This window comes from Neophocaena asiaeorientalis, unplaced genomic scaffold (assembly GCF_003031525.2).
Source record: "Neophocaena asiaeorientalis asiaeorientalis breed wild unplaced genomic scaffold, Neophocaena_asiaeorientalis_V1.1 scaffold125, whole genome shotgun sequence".
Taxonomy (NCBI): Eukaryota; Metazoa; Chordata; class Mammalia; order Artiodactyla; family Phocoenidae; genus Neophocaena; species Neophocaena asiaeorientalis.
This window is the reverse complement of record NW_020174425.1, coordinates 1223938-1241553: the sequence shown is the minus strand read 5'-3', so window position 1 is coordinate 1241553 and position 17616 is coordinate 1223938. Positions and strand designations below refer to the sequence as shown.

Here is a 17616-nt window from a genome sequence, read left to right as displayed (position 1 = left end):
TACTTTAATTCCCAGGAATAAAAAAAACAAATGAAACCTAGTTTTAATACTTTGTCCTGGTCAAAGGAAGCCTTTCTTTTCCTGTGAATCTTTTAAGTAGCTCTAGTAATGAAGTTGCCATTATTTCCTAGGGAATAAGTCCCTTGATTTCATACATTTCAACCAGGAAGTTTCCCTGATAGCTTGAGTTTCCTTCTCCTTAACATCAACCATTCATGGCCAGTTTAACAACTTTGTACCAAGATAAACAGCAAATCCTCCCTCCTTGGTATATGCTTTTCAAATATTTGTAGACTGTTATCATGCTCTCTTTTAGTCATCACTTAGCCAAACTGTGCAGCTTAAATCCTTTAATCTTTCCTCATAAATCAGACCCTCTTGTCTTCTAATCATATTGTTTCTTTTCTGTAGGTTCCTTCTTGTTTTCTTTTGGAAATAAGATTCTTAATAGTTCAACCAAGAGTAGTGAAGTCATCAGTTGAGAGAAAAAAAAAAAAAAAAAACCAGACCTCCATAGCTGGTCTAAGATCTGGCACCTCTTTTAGTGTAATTAAAATAGAAAATCTACTAGTGGAATTAAAATGATCATATTCTAATTTTTCCCAGCTTATCAATCTCTCCTTTCTTTTTGTGTTACATGTTCTAGACAGAATATTATTATTTGATTTATACCATGTACGCATTTGTTAACATATCCAAACAAATTTAATTTCTGAATTTTTTCTTTAGGCACTCTTGCCCCCTGTTGATATTCCACACGTGTTGCTAGCTTCTGTTGCACAAAACTATAATTTATCAACATGAGAGTTTTAAATAAGAATTAAAGACATATACTCTGTTCCTTAAGTGTGTTTCCATAGCACTCTAACATTTTTATTGGGTAATGCATTATTTGTAACACACATACACACACACACACACACACAGAGTTTTTAAAATAAGCATAAGATGAAAACTCACGACCTACCTCATAGCTGAAAAGAGATAAGTTCTCTGTGTGCCCTCACCTACCAGAAATTACTGCGCTCCAGAATTTGGTGTTAATTACTCCTTTGTCTTTCCTTAAAGTTGATCACTTATGAATGTATACCATGAATATTAAACACTGTCGTGATGCTTACACAACAATATGAATGTACTTAGTACCACTGAACTATATATTTAAAAATGATTAAAATAGTAAATATTATGTATCATTTATTATTGCCCAGTTTGTTATCACCAATATATTATTTAGCCTACATAAAAATGGATTCATTTTTCCCTATGACTTTCTAGTTTCATTCAACATTAGGTTTTGTAATTCATCATTGTTAATAGATGTAGTTCTAGTACCTTTTTTGTACTGCTAATATTCCATGGTATGAAAATATCACAGCACATTTATTCATTCCAGTTTGGGAGAATTTTTTCCTTTTTGCCTGAAAAACATTATTACTCTGAATGTTGTCCAGGTGCACACGTGCAGGAGTAGAATTTCGGGTCTTAGGATATACATACTCATGTTTAACTTTACTAGTTAATATCAAGTTGTTTTCCAAAATGGTTGTATCAGTTTATGTCTCTCCAGCTGTGTGTGAGCATTCCTTTTGCTCCGCATTCTCAGGAACACTTGGCATTGAATGACATTTGAGTTTTTGCCAGTCCAATAGGTGTAAAATGGTATCTGTGGTTTTCACTTGAAAATTGTTTTTGATAACTACATCAACATTATGAGCTTGAATATCTTTTGGGATTTTTATCGGTCAATTCTATTCTATGAAACGTTTGTTAAGATCACATAATTTTTCTATTTAAAACTTTGGTTCAAAGACTATATATTCTGGATACTAATATCCTGTAGGTTATGTGCTGTGAATTACTTCTCTCTGTTGGTGGCATGGCTCAACATTCTATAGTATCTTTTGATGAAGATCATTTTAAACCTTATGATTAGCATTTTTCTATCTTTTTAAAAAATCTGTGTATAATCTAGATCATAAAAATATTTTTCTATTTATTCTTTGAACACAAGTCTTTATTTCACCTGTAATTGATTTTTTGATTGTTTTTATTGTGGCAAAATATAATTAACATAAAATTTACTATCTTGATCATTTTAAGTACACATATAGTTCAGTGGTATTAAGTACATTCATATTATTGTGCAACCATCACCACCACCTATCTCCAGAACTTTTACTCTTGCAAAACTGAAAGGCTATACATATTAAAAAATAACTCCCCATCTCCCTTTCCCCCTGGCCCTTGGAAACTAACATTCTATTTTTTGTCTCTATGATTATGACTACTCTAGGTACATCACATATGTGTAATCATACAGTATTTGTATTTCACTTAGAATAATGTCCTCAAGCTTCATCCATGTTGTAGCATATTTCAGAATTTCCTTCTTTTATAAGGCTGAATGATATTCCATTGTATGTATATACAACATTTTGATTATCCATTCATTTCTCAGTGGATATTTGGATTGCTTCCATGGTTTAGCTGTTGTGAATAATGCTGTTATGAACATGGGTGTACAAATATTTCTTTGAGACCCTGCTTTCAATTCTTTGGGAGATACGCCCAGAAGAGGAATTACTGCATCATATAGTAATTATATTTTTTGAGGAACCATCATACTGTTTTACACAGCACTATACCATTTTACATTCCCACCAACAGTGTACAAGGGTTCCAGTTTCTCTACCTACTTGCTAATACTTGTTATGTTCTGGTTTTGGGTTTTGTTTTTTTAATACTAGCCATCCTAATGGGGATGAAGTGGTATCTCATTTTGATTTTGATTTGATTTTCCCTAATGATTGGTAATGTTGAACATCTTTCATGTGTTTATTGACTACTGGGATATCTTCTTTGGATAAATGTCTATTCAAGTCCTTTGTTCATTTTTGAATCAGGTTGGTTGGTTTTTTGTTGTTTTACAAGTTCTCTATATATTCTGAATATTAATCCCTTTTGAGATATTCAATTTGTGAATTTTTTCTCATTTCATAAATTGCTTTTTTACTCTGTTGATAGTGTCCTTTGACGCACAAACATTTGTAATTTTTATGAAGTCCAATTTGTCTCATTTTGTTTTTGTTGCCTGTGCCTTTGGTATCATATCCAAGAAATCTTTGCCAAGTCCAATGTTGTGAAGATTTTGCCCTGTTTGTTTCTGAGTTTCACATATTAAGTCTTATATCTGGGTCGTTGATCTATTTTGAGTTAATTTTTGTATGTGGTATCAGGTAAAGGTCTGTCTTTATTCTTTTATACATGGATGTTGAGTTTTACCAGCACCATTTGTTGAAAAGACTGTGCTTTCCCCATTGAATATTCTTGGCATCCTTGTCAAAATCTTTTGAGCATTTTTTGCAAGGGTTTATTTCTGAGCTCTCTATCCTAGTCCATTGATCTATATGCCTGTCTTTGTGTCAACACCACAGTTTTGATTGCTGTAGCTTTGTATCAATAGTGAGTTTTGAAATCAGGAAGTGTGAATCCTCCAACTTTGTCCTTTTTCAAGATTGTTTTTACTCCTTGGTGTATCTTGAGATTCCATATTAATTTTAGGATGGATTTTTCTATTTGTGCGGAAAACATCATTGGGATTTTGTATTGAATCTATATAGATTGCTTTGGGTAGTTTCGGCATCTTAACAATAAGTTTTTCAATTTGTGAACACAGGATGCCTTTTCATTTATGTTTTCTTTAATTTCTTTGAGCAATGTTTTGTAGTTTTCATTGTACAAGTCTTTCACCTCCTTGGTTAAGTTAATTTTTATCTATTTTTGATGCTATTGTAAATGGAATTGTTTTCTTACTTTCTTTTTAAGATTGTTCATTGTTATATTATAGAAATGCAACTGATTTTTGTGTGTTGACTTTGTATCCTGCTACTTTGCTGAATTCATTTATCAGTTCTCACAGTTTGTGTGTGTGTGTGTGTGTGTGTGTGATCTTTAAAGTTTCCTACATACAAGATCGTATCATCTACAAACAGAGATCATTTTACTTCTTCCTTTCCAATTTGGATGTTTTTTTTTTTTTCTTACCTAATTTTTCTGGCTAGAACTTCTAGTTGAATAGAATTGGTGAAAATGAGCAGCTGTGCCTTATCCTTGTCTTAAAGGAAATGCTTTCGATCTTCCACCATTGAGTAGGATGTTTGCTGTGGGTTTTTAATATGACTTTTAATATGTTGAGGTGGTTTCCTTCTATTCTTAGTTTGTTGAGTGTTTTTATTATGAAAGGGTGTCAAACTCTTTTCTTTTAAGGGTGTCAAACTTTGTCAAATGCATCAATTGAGATAATCATGTGTTTAATTTTTCTTCATTCTGTTGATGTGGTGTATTACATTGATTGATTTTTGTGTTCTGAACCATCTCTACATTACAGGAGTAAATCTTACTTGGTCATGTTGTATAATCCTTTTAATATCCTGCTGAATTCAGTTTGCTAGTATTTTGCTGAGGATTTTTGTGTCAATGTTCATAAGATATTTTGGTCTGTAGTTTCCTTTTCTTGAAGTGTCTTTATCTGACTTTGGTATCATGGTAATGCTGCCCTCATAGAATGAATTAAGAAGTGTTCCTTCCTCTTCAATTTTTTGGAAAACTGTAAGAAATATTGGTGTTATTTCTTCTTTATATGTTCGGTACAATTCACCAGTGAGGCCATCAGGTCCAGATCCATTCTTTTTTCAGGAGATTTTTGATTACTGATTCAATTTCCTTACTAGTTGTAGACTGATTCACATATTCTCTTTCTTTGTGATTCAGTCTTAGTAGGATTTGTGTATCTATGAATTTATCGACTTCATCTAAGTTATCCAATTTGTTGATGTACAATTCTTCATAATACTCTTTTAAAATCCTTTTATTTCAGTAGACACGGTTATCTTTTATTTTTTGGCTTAGTCATTTGAGTCTTCTCTCTTCTTTTTTAAAGTCAGTCTGCCTATGGGTTTGTCAATTTCAATCTCTTTGAAGAACAAACTTTTGGTTTCATTGATTTTCTTTATTGGTTTTCTACTATTTCATCTATCTCTGCTCAAATTTTATTATTTCCTTCTCTCTACCCATTTGGGTTTAGTGTGTTCTTTTTCAAATTACTTAAGTTGTAAATGTAGGTTGTTGATTTGACATCTTTCTTATTTTTTCCCTTAGTACTACTTTTACTGCATCCTGTAAGTTTTCTTGTGTCATGTTTCCATTTTCATTCATCTCTAGATATTTTTTAATTGCCTTTATGATTTTTCCTTTGATCTATTGGTTGTTTAAGAGTATGTTTAATTTTGTCAAATTTGTTAATTTTTCCAGCTTTCCTTCTGTCATCCCACTGTGATCAGAGAAGATACTTTGTATGATCTCTATCTTTTAAAATTTATTGAAATTTAATATATGGCCAATATACATGGTGTCTCCTGGAAGATGTTATATGTTCACTTGTGAAAAATGTGTATTCTGTTGTTCAGTAGAGTGTTCTGCTTATGTCTATAGATCTAGTTGGTTTATTGTGCTGCTCAAGTCCTCTATTTCCTTACTTATCTTCAGTCTTGTTGTTCTGTGCATAACTGAGGATGGGGTATCAACATCTCCAAATGTTATTGTAGAACTATTTCTCCCTTTAATACTGTCATTTTTTTCCTTCATATATTTTGATGGTCTGTAATAGGTGTGTAAATATTTATAATTATTATATCTTCTTGATTTATTGAAACTTTTGTTAGTATATAATGTCCTTCTTTATCTTCTATAAAATTTTGTGACTTAAAGTCTATTTTATATGATATTAGAGTAGCCCCCCACCACCCCGTTTTCTTTTGGTTTCATTTGCATGGAATAGCTTTTGCCAATGTTTCACTTTCAACCTATTTGTGTCTTTGGATCTAAAGTGAGTCTCTTGTAAACAGCACAAAACTGGATAATTTTTTAAAAAAATCTATCTGCCAATGACTTTTTTTTGATTGGAGAATTTAATCCATTTACATTTAAAGTAGTTACTGATAGGGAGTGGCTTCCTTCTGTCATTTTGCTATTTGTTTTCTATATGCCTTAGAGCAGTTTTACTCCTCATTTCCTGCATTACTGTTCTTTTTTGTTTAGTTGATTTTTTGTAGTGAGCCGTTTTAATTCCCTTCTCATTTGCTTTGCTGTACCTTATATAACTATTTTCTTATTGGTTACCATGGGGATTACATTTAACATCCTAAATTATAACACTGTAATTTGAATTTATACCAGCTTAACTTCAATAATGTACAAGATTCTGCTCCTTTACAGCTCTGTCTCTCTTTCAGTTACTGATGTCACAAAATTAGATCTTTACAAATTGTGTGTCCAAAAATGAACAATAATAGTTTTTTAAAATAATGCATTAGTCTTTAAATTTTGTAGAAAACAAAATGTGGAGTTACAAACCAAAGTTACAATAATATTAGCTTTTATACTATTAATTGTTTTTAAAAAATGTCTCTTAAATTATGTAGAAAACAGAAAGTAGACTTACAACTGTTGTTACAATAATACTAGTTTTATAATTGCCCATGTATTTTCCTTTACTGAGATCTTTATTTTTTTGTACGACTTCAAGCTACTGTCTAGTGTCCTTTCATTTTAACCCATAGGACTCCCTTCAGCATTTCCTGTAGAACAAGTCTAGTAGTAACAAACTCACTCAGCTTTTATTTATCTGCAAATGTCTTGATTCCTCTTTCACTTCTGAAAAACAGTTTTGTCATGTATAGGATTTTTGGTTGACAATTTATTTCTCATAGCAGTTGGAATATGTCATTCTGGAATTCAAAGTTTCTGCTGAGAAATCCACTGATAATCTTATTGAGTATCCCTTGTAGGTGATGAGTTACTTCTCTTTTGCTTCTTTCAAGATTCTCTCTTTGTCTTTTGAAAATTTGATTATAATGTGTCTTGCTGTACATCTTTTTGAGTTCATCCTAACTGGACCTTGTTATGCTTCTTGGATGTTTATATTCATGTTTTTCATCAAACTTGGGATGTTTTGAGCCATTATTTTTTCAAATAATCTCTCTGCTCCCCCTCCTTTTCCTCTGGGATTCCCACAATGTGTATGTTGGTCTGCTTGTTAATCTCCCAAGGGTCCCTTAGATTCGGTTTACTTTTCTTACATTTTTTTCTTTCTGTTTCTCAGATTCAATAATTTCCATTATCCTTTTTTTCAAGTTCTCTGATTCTTTCTTCTGCCTACTCAAATATACCTTTGAATCCCTCTGATAAATTTTTAATTTAAGTTATTGTACTTTTCAGCTCTAGTATTTCTTTTTAGATTTTCTATCCCTTTACTGATATTTCAACTTTATTTTAATATTTGTTATTATTTTATACAGTATCTTTTCATTGTATGTTCTTAATATTTGTTTCTTGATTTTAGAAATTCAGTTGACTTTTTCATTGATTTTGTATTCAGCAATGTTGCTGAAAATCTCTCTTGTTAACTGTAACAATTTTTGTGCAGTTTGCTTTAGTTTTCAATGTAATTAACCAACTCAGTTGCAAATAATGCTAGTTTTGTTTCTTCCTTTTCAATATTTCATCTTTCATCACTTTCTCTGGTCTTACTGCTCAGGCTATAACTCATACAATGTTGAATTAAAGATAGGACAGTAGGGAACTTTATCTTATTCGTGTTTTTTAAGAGAATGTTTATAGTATTTTACCATTGAGGATGATATTTGCTGTGGGTTTTTGATAAATATTTATTGAATGATTAAAGAGTTTTCCTCTGTTTCTAGCATGGAGGAGGGGAGAGAGAAAGAGAGAGAGGGGGAGAGGGAGAAAAAGTAGTGAATGGTAGATGGATTTTAAACAAATGATTTTTCTGCATCCATTGAGATGGCTATGTAATATATATAATTATCATTTTTTTTCTGTTAATGTGATCAATTTAAACCTAAGGTGGCTATGATCACTCTTATAGATTGCTGGATTTGGTTTGCTAATATTTTGTCTGGTACTGTTTCAAGTATGATATTAAGCAAGATTGGCCTACAATTTTTCTTTCCTTTTCTGTCCTTGTCCAATTCTGGCATAAAAGTTTTTAAATGAATTGGGAAGTGGTTCTTCTTTTTCACTGTATGGAAAAAATCTTTTCAGTTTGAAATGATTTGTTTCCTGAATGTTTGAGAAAATTCATCTGTTAAATCTCCTGGGCCAGTTTTTTTTTTTTTTTTTCTTTGTACAAAGATTTTCGATTACTAATTATATTTGTTTTATGGAAATGAGACTATTCTCATATTCCTAACTTTAATACACCACGTACATTATGTATTGTCATTTTTGGTTTCTATTTCTTTGTCTCTCTTTTCCAATCTCACCAAATTATGCTAAATTAAATATGATATTCCACCCAAGAGAAAAGGTATAAGAAAAAGGTGTAAGCTTTCCTAAAGTTAGAATTTAAGTGCATTTTTAAATGTTTATCAAATGTTATTTTCATATTTTGCCATATCACTTCCTTCCAGATTAAATTCTTTATTTTCTTGCATTTTATTATTTTTCCCTATTCATTGACAATACCATTCTTTGTCAGCACAATGATAATTGATGCTCATAAATGACAACCCAAAGCAATTAAAAATCTTTGAAGCATATCTTGAATTAAGACTGATTTAATTTGTATCAACCATGCTATTATCTCAGTTTATGATATTTATGTAGTAGTTCTTTATTAATTTCTTAAAAATTATTTAATCAGAATAATCCTTTTCTATCCATACTTGAAAATAAAGATTAACAAGGCTAAAAACTAAAACCTAACCTGAAAGTAATGAAATTCTACTGCACTTTTAGTATAGAATTTGTGTGAAAGTATATATCAAATCAGTCAATAAGAAATTGGTGTTTAAGGACCCAAAAGTCCCCCCAACTTCTTTCTGATTTATCATGATAATTCCGTAAGAGTCTACAAATGTTGGGAATGATAAGACAGGGTAGGGACCCAATCTACCTATGTAAGTAATAAAGCTTTTGTCTAGTAAACATCTTCAGTATGACAAAGACACACAAAGAAACACAAAAACTCGAGAAGCAAATGTAGGAAAACTATGAGAAAGAATGAAATTTGGTCCTTGCCAGGAACACTTTACTTCCTTTGCCATATTCACAATTTTATTCTTTGCAAAACTTTTTACTAGAATCCAATTTGTTAAAGTTTTGTTTGTGGAGAAGGAACCTGGGAGACTGATTCGCTAAGGCTCTGGTTCCGTCATGAATATGCATTCTCTCTTTCTGTGTGTGTTTCTTGTAGGTACATTAGCACTGCAGTAGTATATGTTACTTATTTGTCATTTTTTCTAATTTTCTGAAAACTACCACAGGTATGCTTTCCCCAAAGGCTTCAAAAGAAGAACAAATATCTGAATTTGGCAGGGGGAAGAAGATTGAGATGGGAAAATCCAGAGTACTAGTTTGGGACTCCAATTACAATTTTACCATTAATTATCTCTGAGGTTGGATAAGTTAATTAAATTATTATCATCTCATTTATTTAATCCATAAATGATTTGGTAATCCATAAGTAAATTTGGCAATTTCTGATCCTTTCATATTAAAATAATTTCAGTAGTCTAAAAATAGATCTTTCAAAACTTATGTCACTAACAAATGTAAACTTGTGAACTAAAATTAAATTTCTAAAAGTTGTGAAAATGGCAAGTGTCTAAAACTAAAATTCAAAGTATAAGAAAAATATCCAGACTGTGAAACTATTTATGATTTGGTAACAGTAATTCTGCTGAAATGTCTAATTTATTCAGTTATTTGATCTAATAAACAGTTACCCAAATCTCCTAACTTGTCATGGTTTGCAGGATGAAAAAGAATGAAATTTTGTAAGGTTCTATTTTGTTAGAATTGTATTTTGGAGCCAAACAATTGATAATGATTTATTTCTTTTCATTTTTCTAAATTATAGGGTGGCTTCACTCGTAAATATTCGCTTAGCTCAAAAACTGGAACACTTCTTCCAGAATTCCCCAGTGCTCAACACCTTGTGTACCAAGGATGCATTTCTAAGGACAAGGTATCAATTAAAGATACTTCTCTATTGATTTTCTGATATGTTGGTTCCATATCTCAATTTACTGGGAATCTCATGGCACTCGCAGGAAATAGAAATCTACATAATCAAACATAATTGACTGATTTATAGGAGGGACAAACATTTACTAACATCGATTAAAGACTTTCCAATTAATTATTTACCATCTCCATGATAGTACATAATCAGAAGGTGGTAAAATAAACCGTAAAGGCTAAAGATTACTTTTATTTAAAACTCAGTATCAAGGAAGAAAATACTAGAATGTGTCTATCACATGCAATTTCTTTAATTATAAGCGTTATATTTTCTATATTTTCTAGTTCTATTTAATTTCAGTAACTGGTCATCAAGCACTTCTCTAGGACAGAATTTGTTCCTAGCACTGAGGGGGAAATGCCTAGATGAATGCAAGGACCCCACTCGAAGATTCCAAAGATTCCTCTCCATTGTAAAACTGTGCTCTGTTGCAAAATTTGTTGAAAATTAAGGTAGAAACAGTTTCATAAAATTCAGTTTATAAATAAACTTTCAGTGCTTATGTAGTAAAGTCTAAAGCTAAATCCTCCTCTATTTCTTAACTTCTAGAGTCATTTGCTGGCTATCTGCTGACTAATAGTAGGATCCATTATTAAATCAGGGCATAAAATTTCTACATTCTTCTTTCAATTAACGTTCATTTTTTATTAGCATTTGAGGAAAACATCTTTCATAGTAAGTTTAAGTCAGTTCATATTTTGAGGTGCAAAGATAGAGGAATATGATTAATAATGTCCACCTGTATTACTTTAGTAATGGGCTTTTGTAGAAACTAGAAATAAAAATGACACATTGATAAAAAGGTCTATTGATAGATAAGTAGAGATGCACAGCAACTTCCAGTGTTCATTCTAATGACAGACTTACTCTCCCCGTTAAGAACAGGCAAAATATAGAAGATAATTCTCAGATGCTGATTCATGTCTCCTGGAGTATGTCCACTTCCTACTATTCTCCTCTCCCATCACATTCCTCAAGGTTATCACATCATTTTTTTAACCATATAGAAATAATGTGTGATATTATGACTTCAGATTTGAGACACCTCCAGTAGGTGTTAACATGTGGCAACTTGTGGGGGAACTTGTGAAAGTCTGCGGGACCTCGGGGAACACAGTTCTTTGGGGGAGGGTATTGTTGGCTCACCTTTGTGGAGAGGATAGCTTACATACAAACATATCAAGAAGATGTTTACTGTGTAAATATACCGGGTGAGGAGGGTAGATGGAGACAGTAACAAAGAAAAAAAAGAGAAGTGAAGAATACATTCCAATAGTTTATTTCAGCTTCTCTGCTAGCTTCCAAGGACTTCCTTACCTGCCAACTTGAAAACTGGTCTGTAGGTCATTTCTCCTTCAGTATTCAAGACACTTAACCCCTGGTTTCTAAATTCATTCCCAGTCGTCCCCATCATGAGCTCCAGGGACTAATACTCTTTGTCCCTTGAGGACATCTGGGCCCTGCCTTTTACCTTCTTAGCCAGTAGCTAGGTTCCCCAGGTAAGTTGTCAGTCTAGAAGGATGGGTGGGGCTGAAGCTAAGCACTTTAAGCACCTACTTTCTTGAGGCAGGAAGGATGGAGACTTCCTGGGGAGAAGCTGACCCCAGTGCGGGGTGCTGGCTGAAGCTGAGAGGCCTGCTTTCTGCCCCCATCACAGTGTCACTCAGGGCAGTTGCCACCCTTCCCCCACTTGCTCACTGACCTTACTAGAGCTAAGCCTTGCCTCTGCTCCTACTCTCTGTAATGTGGTGTCTATTCTCAGAAAATTGAGCAAAAGTATGTTTATAAAGACTGCAAAGTATGCTACAGTGAAAATTTATTGTCCTAAGACTATGTAAATATTAAATAAAGTATCAGTATAAGATTTAAATTTTTTGATGATTTGTGTATTGGAGAAAAAATTTTGACACAAATAAATGGAAATACCTGTGAAGATAAAAGTTTACTTGTACTTTAGTAGGTCTCAGGGATCAAAGGGTTAATTTCGGACAAGAATTATGAATTCCTTTCTATCTTTCATGCTGTCCTTATCCTCATTTTAGAAATATGTCTTGGCAACCTATCTAAAAATGTAAAATCGTTGCTTAAAGTAAAGAGCATGTCTCATTTGCATCAGTGGTGACATGTCCTGCCAGAGGTGTGTAGTCGGCATACCTCCTTGGAAGTATATTGGTAATCTGCATGTCATCGTTATACAGCTTTGCGCTAAACCACAAAGATATGTGCTGTCACTGGGCTGCAGGGACAAAGGTTGGAGAGCAAAGAGTAGGGGTAGGACACCCCCGTCATCATGACTACCCTAGATACTATGAAGGTAAATATAGCTAACAACTGTAAGTTTCTTAACATGAATTATGGATTACTCCAACCACTTTCATGTGTTAATTTATTTAGTCCTCATAACAACCTGACTAGATATTTACTGTTATTATGATCTCCATTTTATAGATGAAGAAATTAAAACACATAAATGTCAAGTAGTTTGCCCAGTATCACGTAGCAGATTAGAGCTAGCATTCAAATCCAGGTATCCTGCAGGAAAAGCTCACACCTCTAACCTCTAAGCCTGTTCCAGTTCACATAGAACACACAACCTGTAACAGGTAGGAATATTTCTAGCTTATGAAATAAAGATGTTTTGAATATGAATATTGTTAGTTTGCCAGAATATTATCAAGTTCTAATCCATCGCATATTTAAAAATATGTTTAAAACTTTCTATCTCTGCAATACAAACATCAGTGTAACATGGAAATAAAGAATTTTCATAACAGACATTTAATGTTCAAATCTTTTTTTGGTCAGCAAGTCATTTGATATTATTACTAATTTTAGGTAATGTGGTAAAGTCTTATACTTCATACCAGGAAAATTGTTCCATGTGCGTCATATCTCATTTAATCTTCTTTAACACCTTATGAGTGATATGTTATTACTACCTTACTTGAAGATATAAAGCTTGGGGTCAGAGACAAAGCAACCCGTGCAAAACAGTGCAGTGGAGCTGACGCTCAGTGTTAGCTGACTCCACAGGAAACCACTGCACCACACTACCCGAGCACCTACTTAATAAAACGGTGTGAAGATTTGATGTATTTTACCATTTTACATTTATTTCTCCAATCAAAGGTAATTTTTTTATTAAGCAGAAAACTACAATGTTGCTTTGGCCCATAGTTTCCTGAACAATCAGCTTTTTCATCATTCTTATCACACTGTCCTGCAGTTGTCCATTTGCTTGCCTTTCTCCCTTCACAAGGCAGTGTGCTCCTTAAAATAAGAATTGTGCCTTTATTTTTGGTTCCTCGGATTGAGCACAATGCTTGGTACATAGCATGAACTTTAAAAATGTGTTTGAATATATGAACAAATGAATGCATGAACAAAATGAAGGCAGCACTGAAAGGGTGCTTTTGTTAAGATTTTTCTTCCTTGAAATAGGTTGATACCCTAATAATGATGTACAAAACTCACTGCCAGTGCATCCTGGACAATGCAATAAATGGAAACTTTGAGGAGGTAAGAGTGACAAAGAATGCTTTGCTGACTATATTATGTAAACGTTCTTGTCCTGTTCTTCATATGAGTTCATGTTAAGGAAAATGTTGATATTAATGTACATACGCTTTGCTCTCAACTAGATCCAGCATTTCTTATTACACTTTTGGCAAGGAATGCCTGATCATCTTCTTCCCCTGCTTGAAAACCCTGTTATCATTGACATTTTCTGTGTTTGTGACTCAATTCTTTATAAGGTAAGCTCCTTAGGATGTCAAACATGAACCATATATTTCTTTAGAAAACATTCCATCTAAATTTTTGCCATATATTTTCAATAAATTTGTTATTCCTGGCTGGAGATACACTATCAATTATTTTTCTGATGAGAAAGCAAGCAGGTTAATAGTGTATATTTAATAGTGAATGTATTTTAATATAAAGTTTCATTAAGTAAAACAAAATCAGTTTCTGTTTACAGCTAAGAATGATTCTAAATATGACATACTTCCATAAAAACTTAGTTAATTTTTATTAACTGTTTAAGGTGTTTTCAGAGTAAATAACTTAGTGGCTTTTTCACAGTATCAGTGTTTTGAGGAAAGCAGAATTAAGCACTCTTATGGGACTAATAACTTGAAAAATTTGGAAATCTCTAGCGTTAATGCATTAATGACCAATTCTGTTCTTAAGCCAAATAAGAGTCCCTAAGTGTCTACAGAAGGATCACGAGGATATAGTAAACAGATAGGAGCTTGTTTGCCATCTAGCCCGCCACTCAGCGGGGAAGAGGGTGAAGCTAATTCCCCCAACAGTCTGTTCCCTAGTTAGAGCAGACACAGGTCCAAGCTGAGGAAGAAAACTGTACTGCAATCTGGGTATTTTAAAGTGAGTTTGTCTACATTAACCTCCTAAATTGTCAGAAGGAAAAACAAAAGCTTTCCTTTTAGAACATAATTTGAGTAAGCAAGAAACCCAAGCTGGAGTCCTGTTAAGTATTTAGGAAATAAAATCCTTCTAAGTTAGTTGCTGCTGTTTCGTTCTCAACTTTGCAGAGAAGTGAAGCAGAAGCTAGATAAACTCAGTCCAGAAGCAATTTTGCACATCAAGAACTGTAGGTGGGCTTGAACCAGGAGGAGGGAGCCCATATTTCCATCCTCTGTTCCGTTCTTCCTCATTGCAGTATAAGAAAATAGAGTCTCTACCTTTAGTTCAAGCTAAAGGTGAAGAAGGACAAAGGAGAGCAAGGATTGTCTCATTTTTCTGGGTCAAATAAGAATATCATCATTTAGAGAGAAAGGGTTTAGTTTGCACTAACAGATTGTCTGAAGTGTTTAAGACATGAGGAAGTAACCAGAAAGGGGAAAGAAGGTGGTTCTAAGGGTAGGTACAAGAAAAGACCTGGACTCGTGCACACACATTTACCAGCATCAAGGTAAAGCTGTTTTGGACTGTCATTCAACACCTCCAAGAAATATTCTTAAAGCATAACTTCCCCCCCGACCCCCGCCGACAAATGGTCTATTTCTTTGAGTCCAACACAAAAGTCCAGAGTTTAAGTACCGTCATGTGCACAAAGTTTCTCCTCCTCCTGGTGGACCCAGGGAGGCACAGTGAGCACTGTAAATAGAGCAGTGTAATATGAACTTCTGTAAGATCTTCATCCCATCCCTAGAAAGTGGTCAGCTTTTAGTCCATAAACCTGTACATGATTGCCAAGGCCAGTTCATTGGTAACTAGCATACTGGGCATATACAATACTGTCTCTTGTTTTAGTGTTTCATATACACGGACTATATGTGCATTTTGCTGGTAAGCTGCACAGGCCTTTGTAGATGAGTATCTGCTCACGTTTTGAAATATCCAAGAGGACCTCTTGGTCCTCTTCTCCAGGCTGGCGCACTCAGTTTATGAGCCAGCCTAAGGGATCTGTGCTGTTCATATCCTATCTGGTTCCCCATTTCCTTTATTTATCATAGTTTTGCCTGAGCTGGGATCAGTCAGCACTAATTTTTTCTTTTTTTCTTTTTACTAGTTCTCATCAAGGTCCTACTCACCCTATCACCCACATTTACGGTTCAGTCTAGCCCTTTATTTCCAGTGTTCTTTATGTTCCAATAATTAGCTCTCTGTACCTGGTACATTCGTGTCACCTGCTTAACTAGCACTGCAGTGCTTCTATATACCCCCGCTCCCCTTGCCTTTTACACACACACACACACACACACAGACACACACACACACACACACACAGCTTACATATATACATGCATTTTAGAGATAAAAGTATAACTTTCAGAAATGAGTTAACATATTATTCTCTAGAAAGCTAGGAATAAAAAGTAATTGACAAAGAGTAAATGTGTTTCTATAGAAATATTAAGGATTTATGTTAACTCTCTTTTGCTGTGATTAAGGTTCTAACAGATGTACTCATTCCTGCAACAATGCAAGAAATGCCTGAAAGGTAGGTTCAGTCAATAAAATATGATAGTTGCTTGTATAGGGTTTAACCTTATACATTATAGTAAAGCAAAACATTAAGTAGAAATTCATTCATTTACCAATATTATTTTCCTATTCCTGCCCCTTTGTATGAGCTGTAAGAGATGTGCCTCAATTTTTATATTCAAACCTCAGTGAACAAAATTGATGGAACAATCCTGAAATCCCTTTAATTTGAGAGCTGCTCACGTGAAAAATAAATATTTAAGTGTAGTTGACCTTTAGGTTACTGAGGAAGCTCTTCAATGGAAACTGGCTAGAGGGAGATGAATGGGGATAATTGATGGAAAATAATCACAATAATAAAACTATAAGGAAAATTATTTTATATTCATTATAACTTTGGTCTTAATTGCCAAAATTAGAAAGTAGCATAATGGAATTACCACCTTCTTTTAACAAAGGAATAAGATCTCAAATTGAAATGATGCCTGAAGTTTTTTCACAAAGTCTTTTCCTGTTGTTCTGATGTGAGAACAATAGGAACTTGAAAAAAAAGCCGAGTTTTAAAAAACGAATTCTAGTAATGAAATTTATTTTAGTATTTTGGGGCACAAATACATATAGGGTGAGCATAGTTGGTTCTCAATAAATACATGATGATTGATAAAACAATCTTTATTTTTGATTTACCTTTTCCTCTAGACTGGTTTATTTATTTAAATAATAATTGATATTGGCCTGGTCAATAGTTTCTTTTAATTATTAATACGTTGTCTTTAAACATCTAGCCTGAGCTCTGAATTAGGTACACTTAACACTTCTGTGTCACAGCAAAATGGCTATGCTTACATAGTGACAGGCATTCAGCCGTGTAACTAATAGTAATAATAGCTGACTTCTATTAAACACAGTGTGGGATTTGAGACTTACATAAATTATTTCACTTAGCCTGAGAAGTACTATTTATGTATTTATCCCTTAAGTATGCAAGTAGTTCATATTCATTTAGAAAATGAAAAACATGCATAAATGCATTTAAAAAATCACTCATATAAAATAAAACTAAAAAAATCACTCATCGTCTTACCACATTTTTAATGTCTTAGGTTATTATTGTATCTCACAGACTTTTTTCTAGGAATGTTAAAAATGGAATTATAGTACACGTACTATTGCAGTATACTATGAAAATCTTTCCATATCAACAAATATAGATTAGCATTTTTTAAATGATTGATTGCAGAGAAATCCAGCATCTGAAAAATACTATACTTTATTTAACCAATTCCTTATCATTGAACAATTGGATTATTTTAAAACAACTTGTCAGACTATTCTAAAGTAACTGTTATGATCCAAATTCACAAAGAGGAACCTGGGAGTACAAAGAAATTAATTTGCCCAGAGTCAGCTGATTTTTAAGAAGCAGAACTTAGATTTTAATTGAGGTCTGTTTAACTCCAAACTCTGCCTAATTTTTTCCTGTACTATGTCACTGCTCCCCAACATATGCCCCATCCTAAATATATTTAGATCTGTTTTGTTGAGATATAATATGTAGA

The 17616-nt window shown here is 33.3% G+C and overlaps 1 protein-coding gene across 1 annotated transcript in view; it reads left to right on the top strand.

Moving 5' to 3' along the window:
• The window catches only part of RFX6 (regulatory factor X6), a 54364-nt gene that overhangs the window by 23898 nt on the left and 12850 nt on the right, over window positions 1-17616 (top strand). The window contains exons 7-10 of the mRNA XM_024756702.1: window positions 9944-10051; window positions 13550-13627; window positions 13750-13863; window positions 16024-16073. Of these exons, the coding sequence (XP_024612470.1) occupies window positions 9944-10051; window positions 13550-13627; window positions 13750-13863; window positions 16024-16073 (350 nt within the window). The remainder of the gene's footprint in view (window positions 1-9943; window positions 10052-13549; window positions 13628-13749; window positions 13864-16023; window positions 16074-17616) is intronic.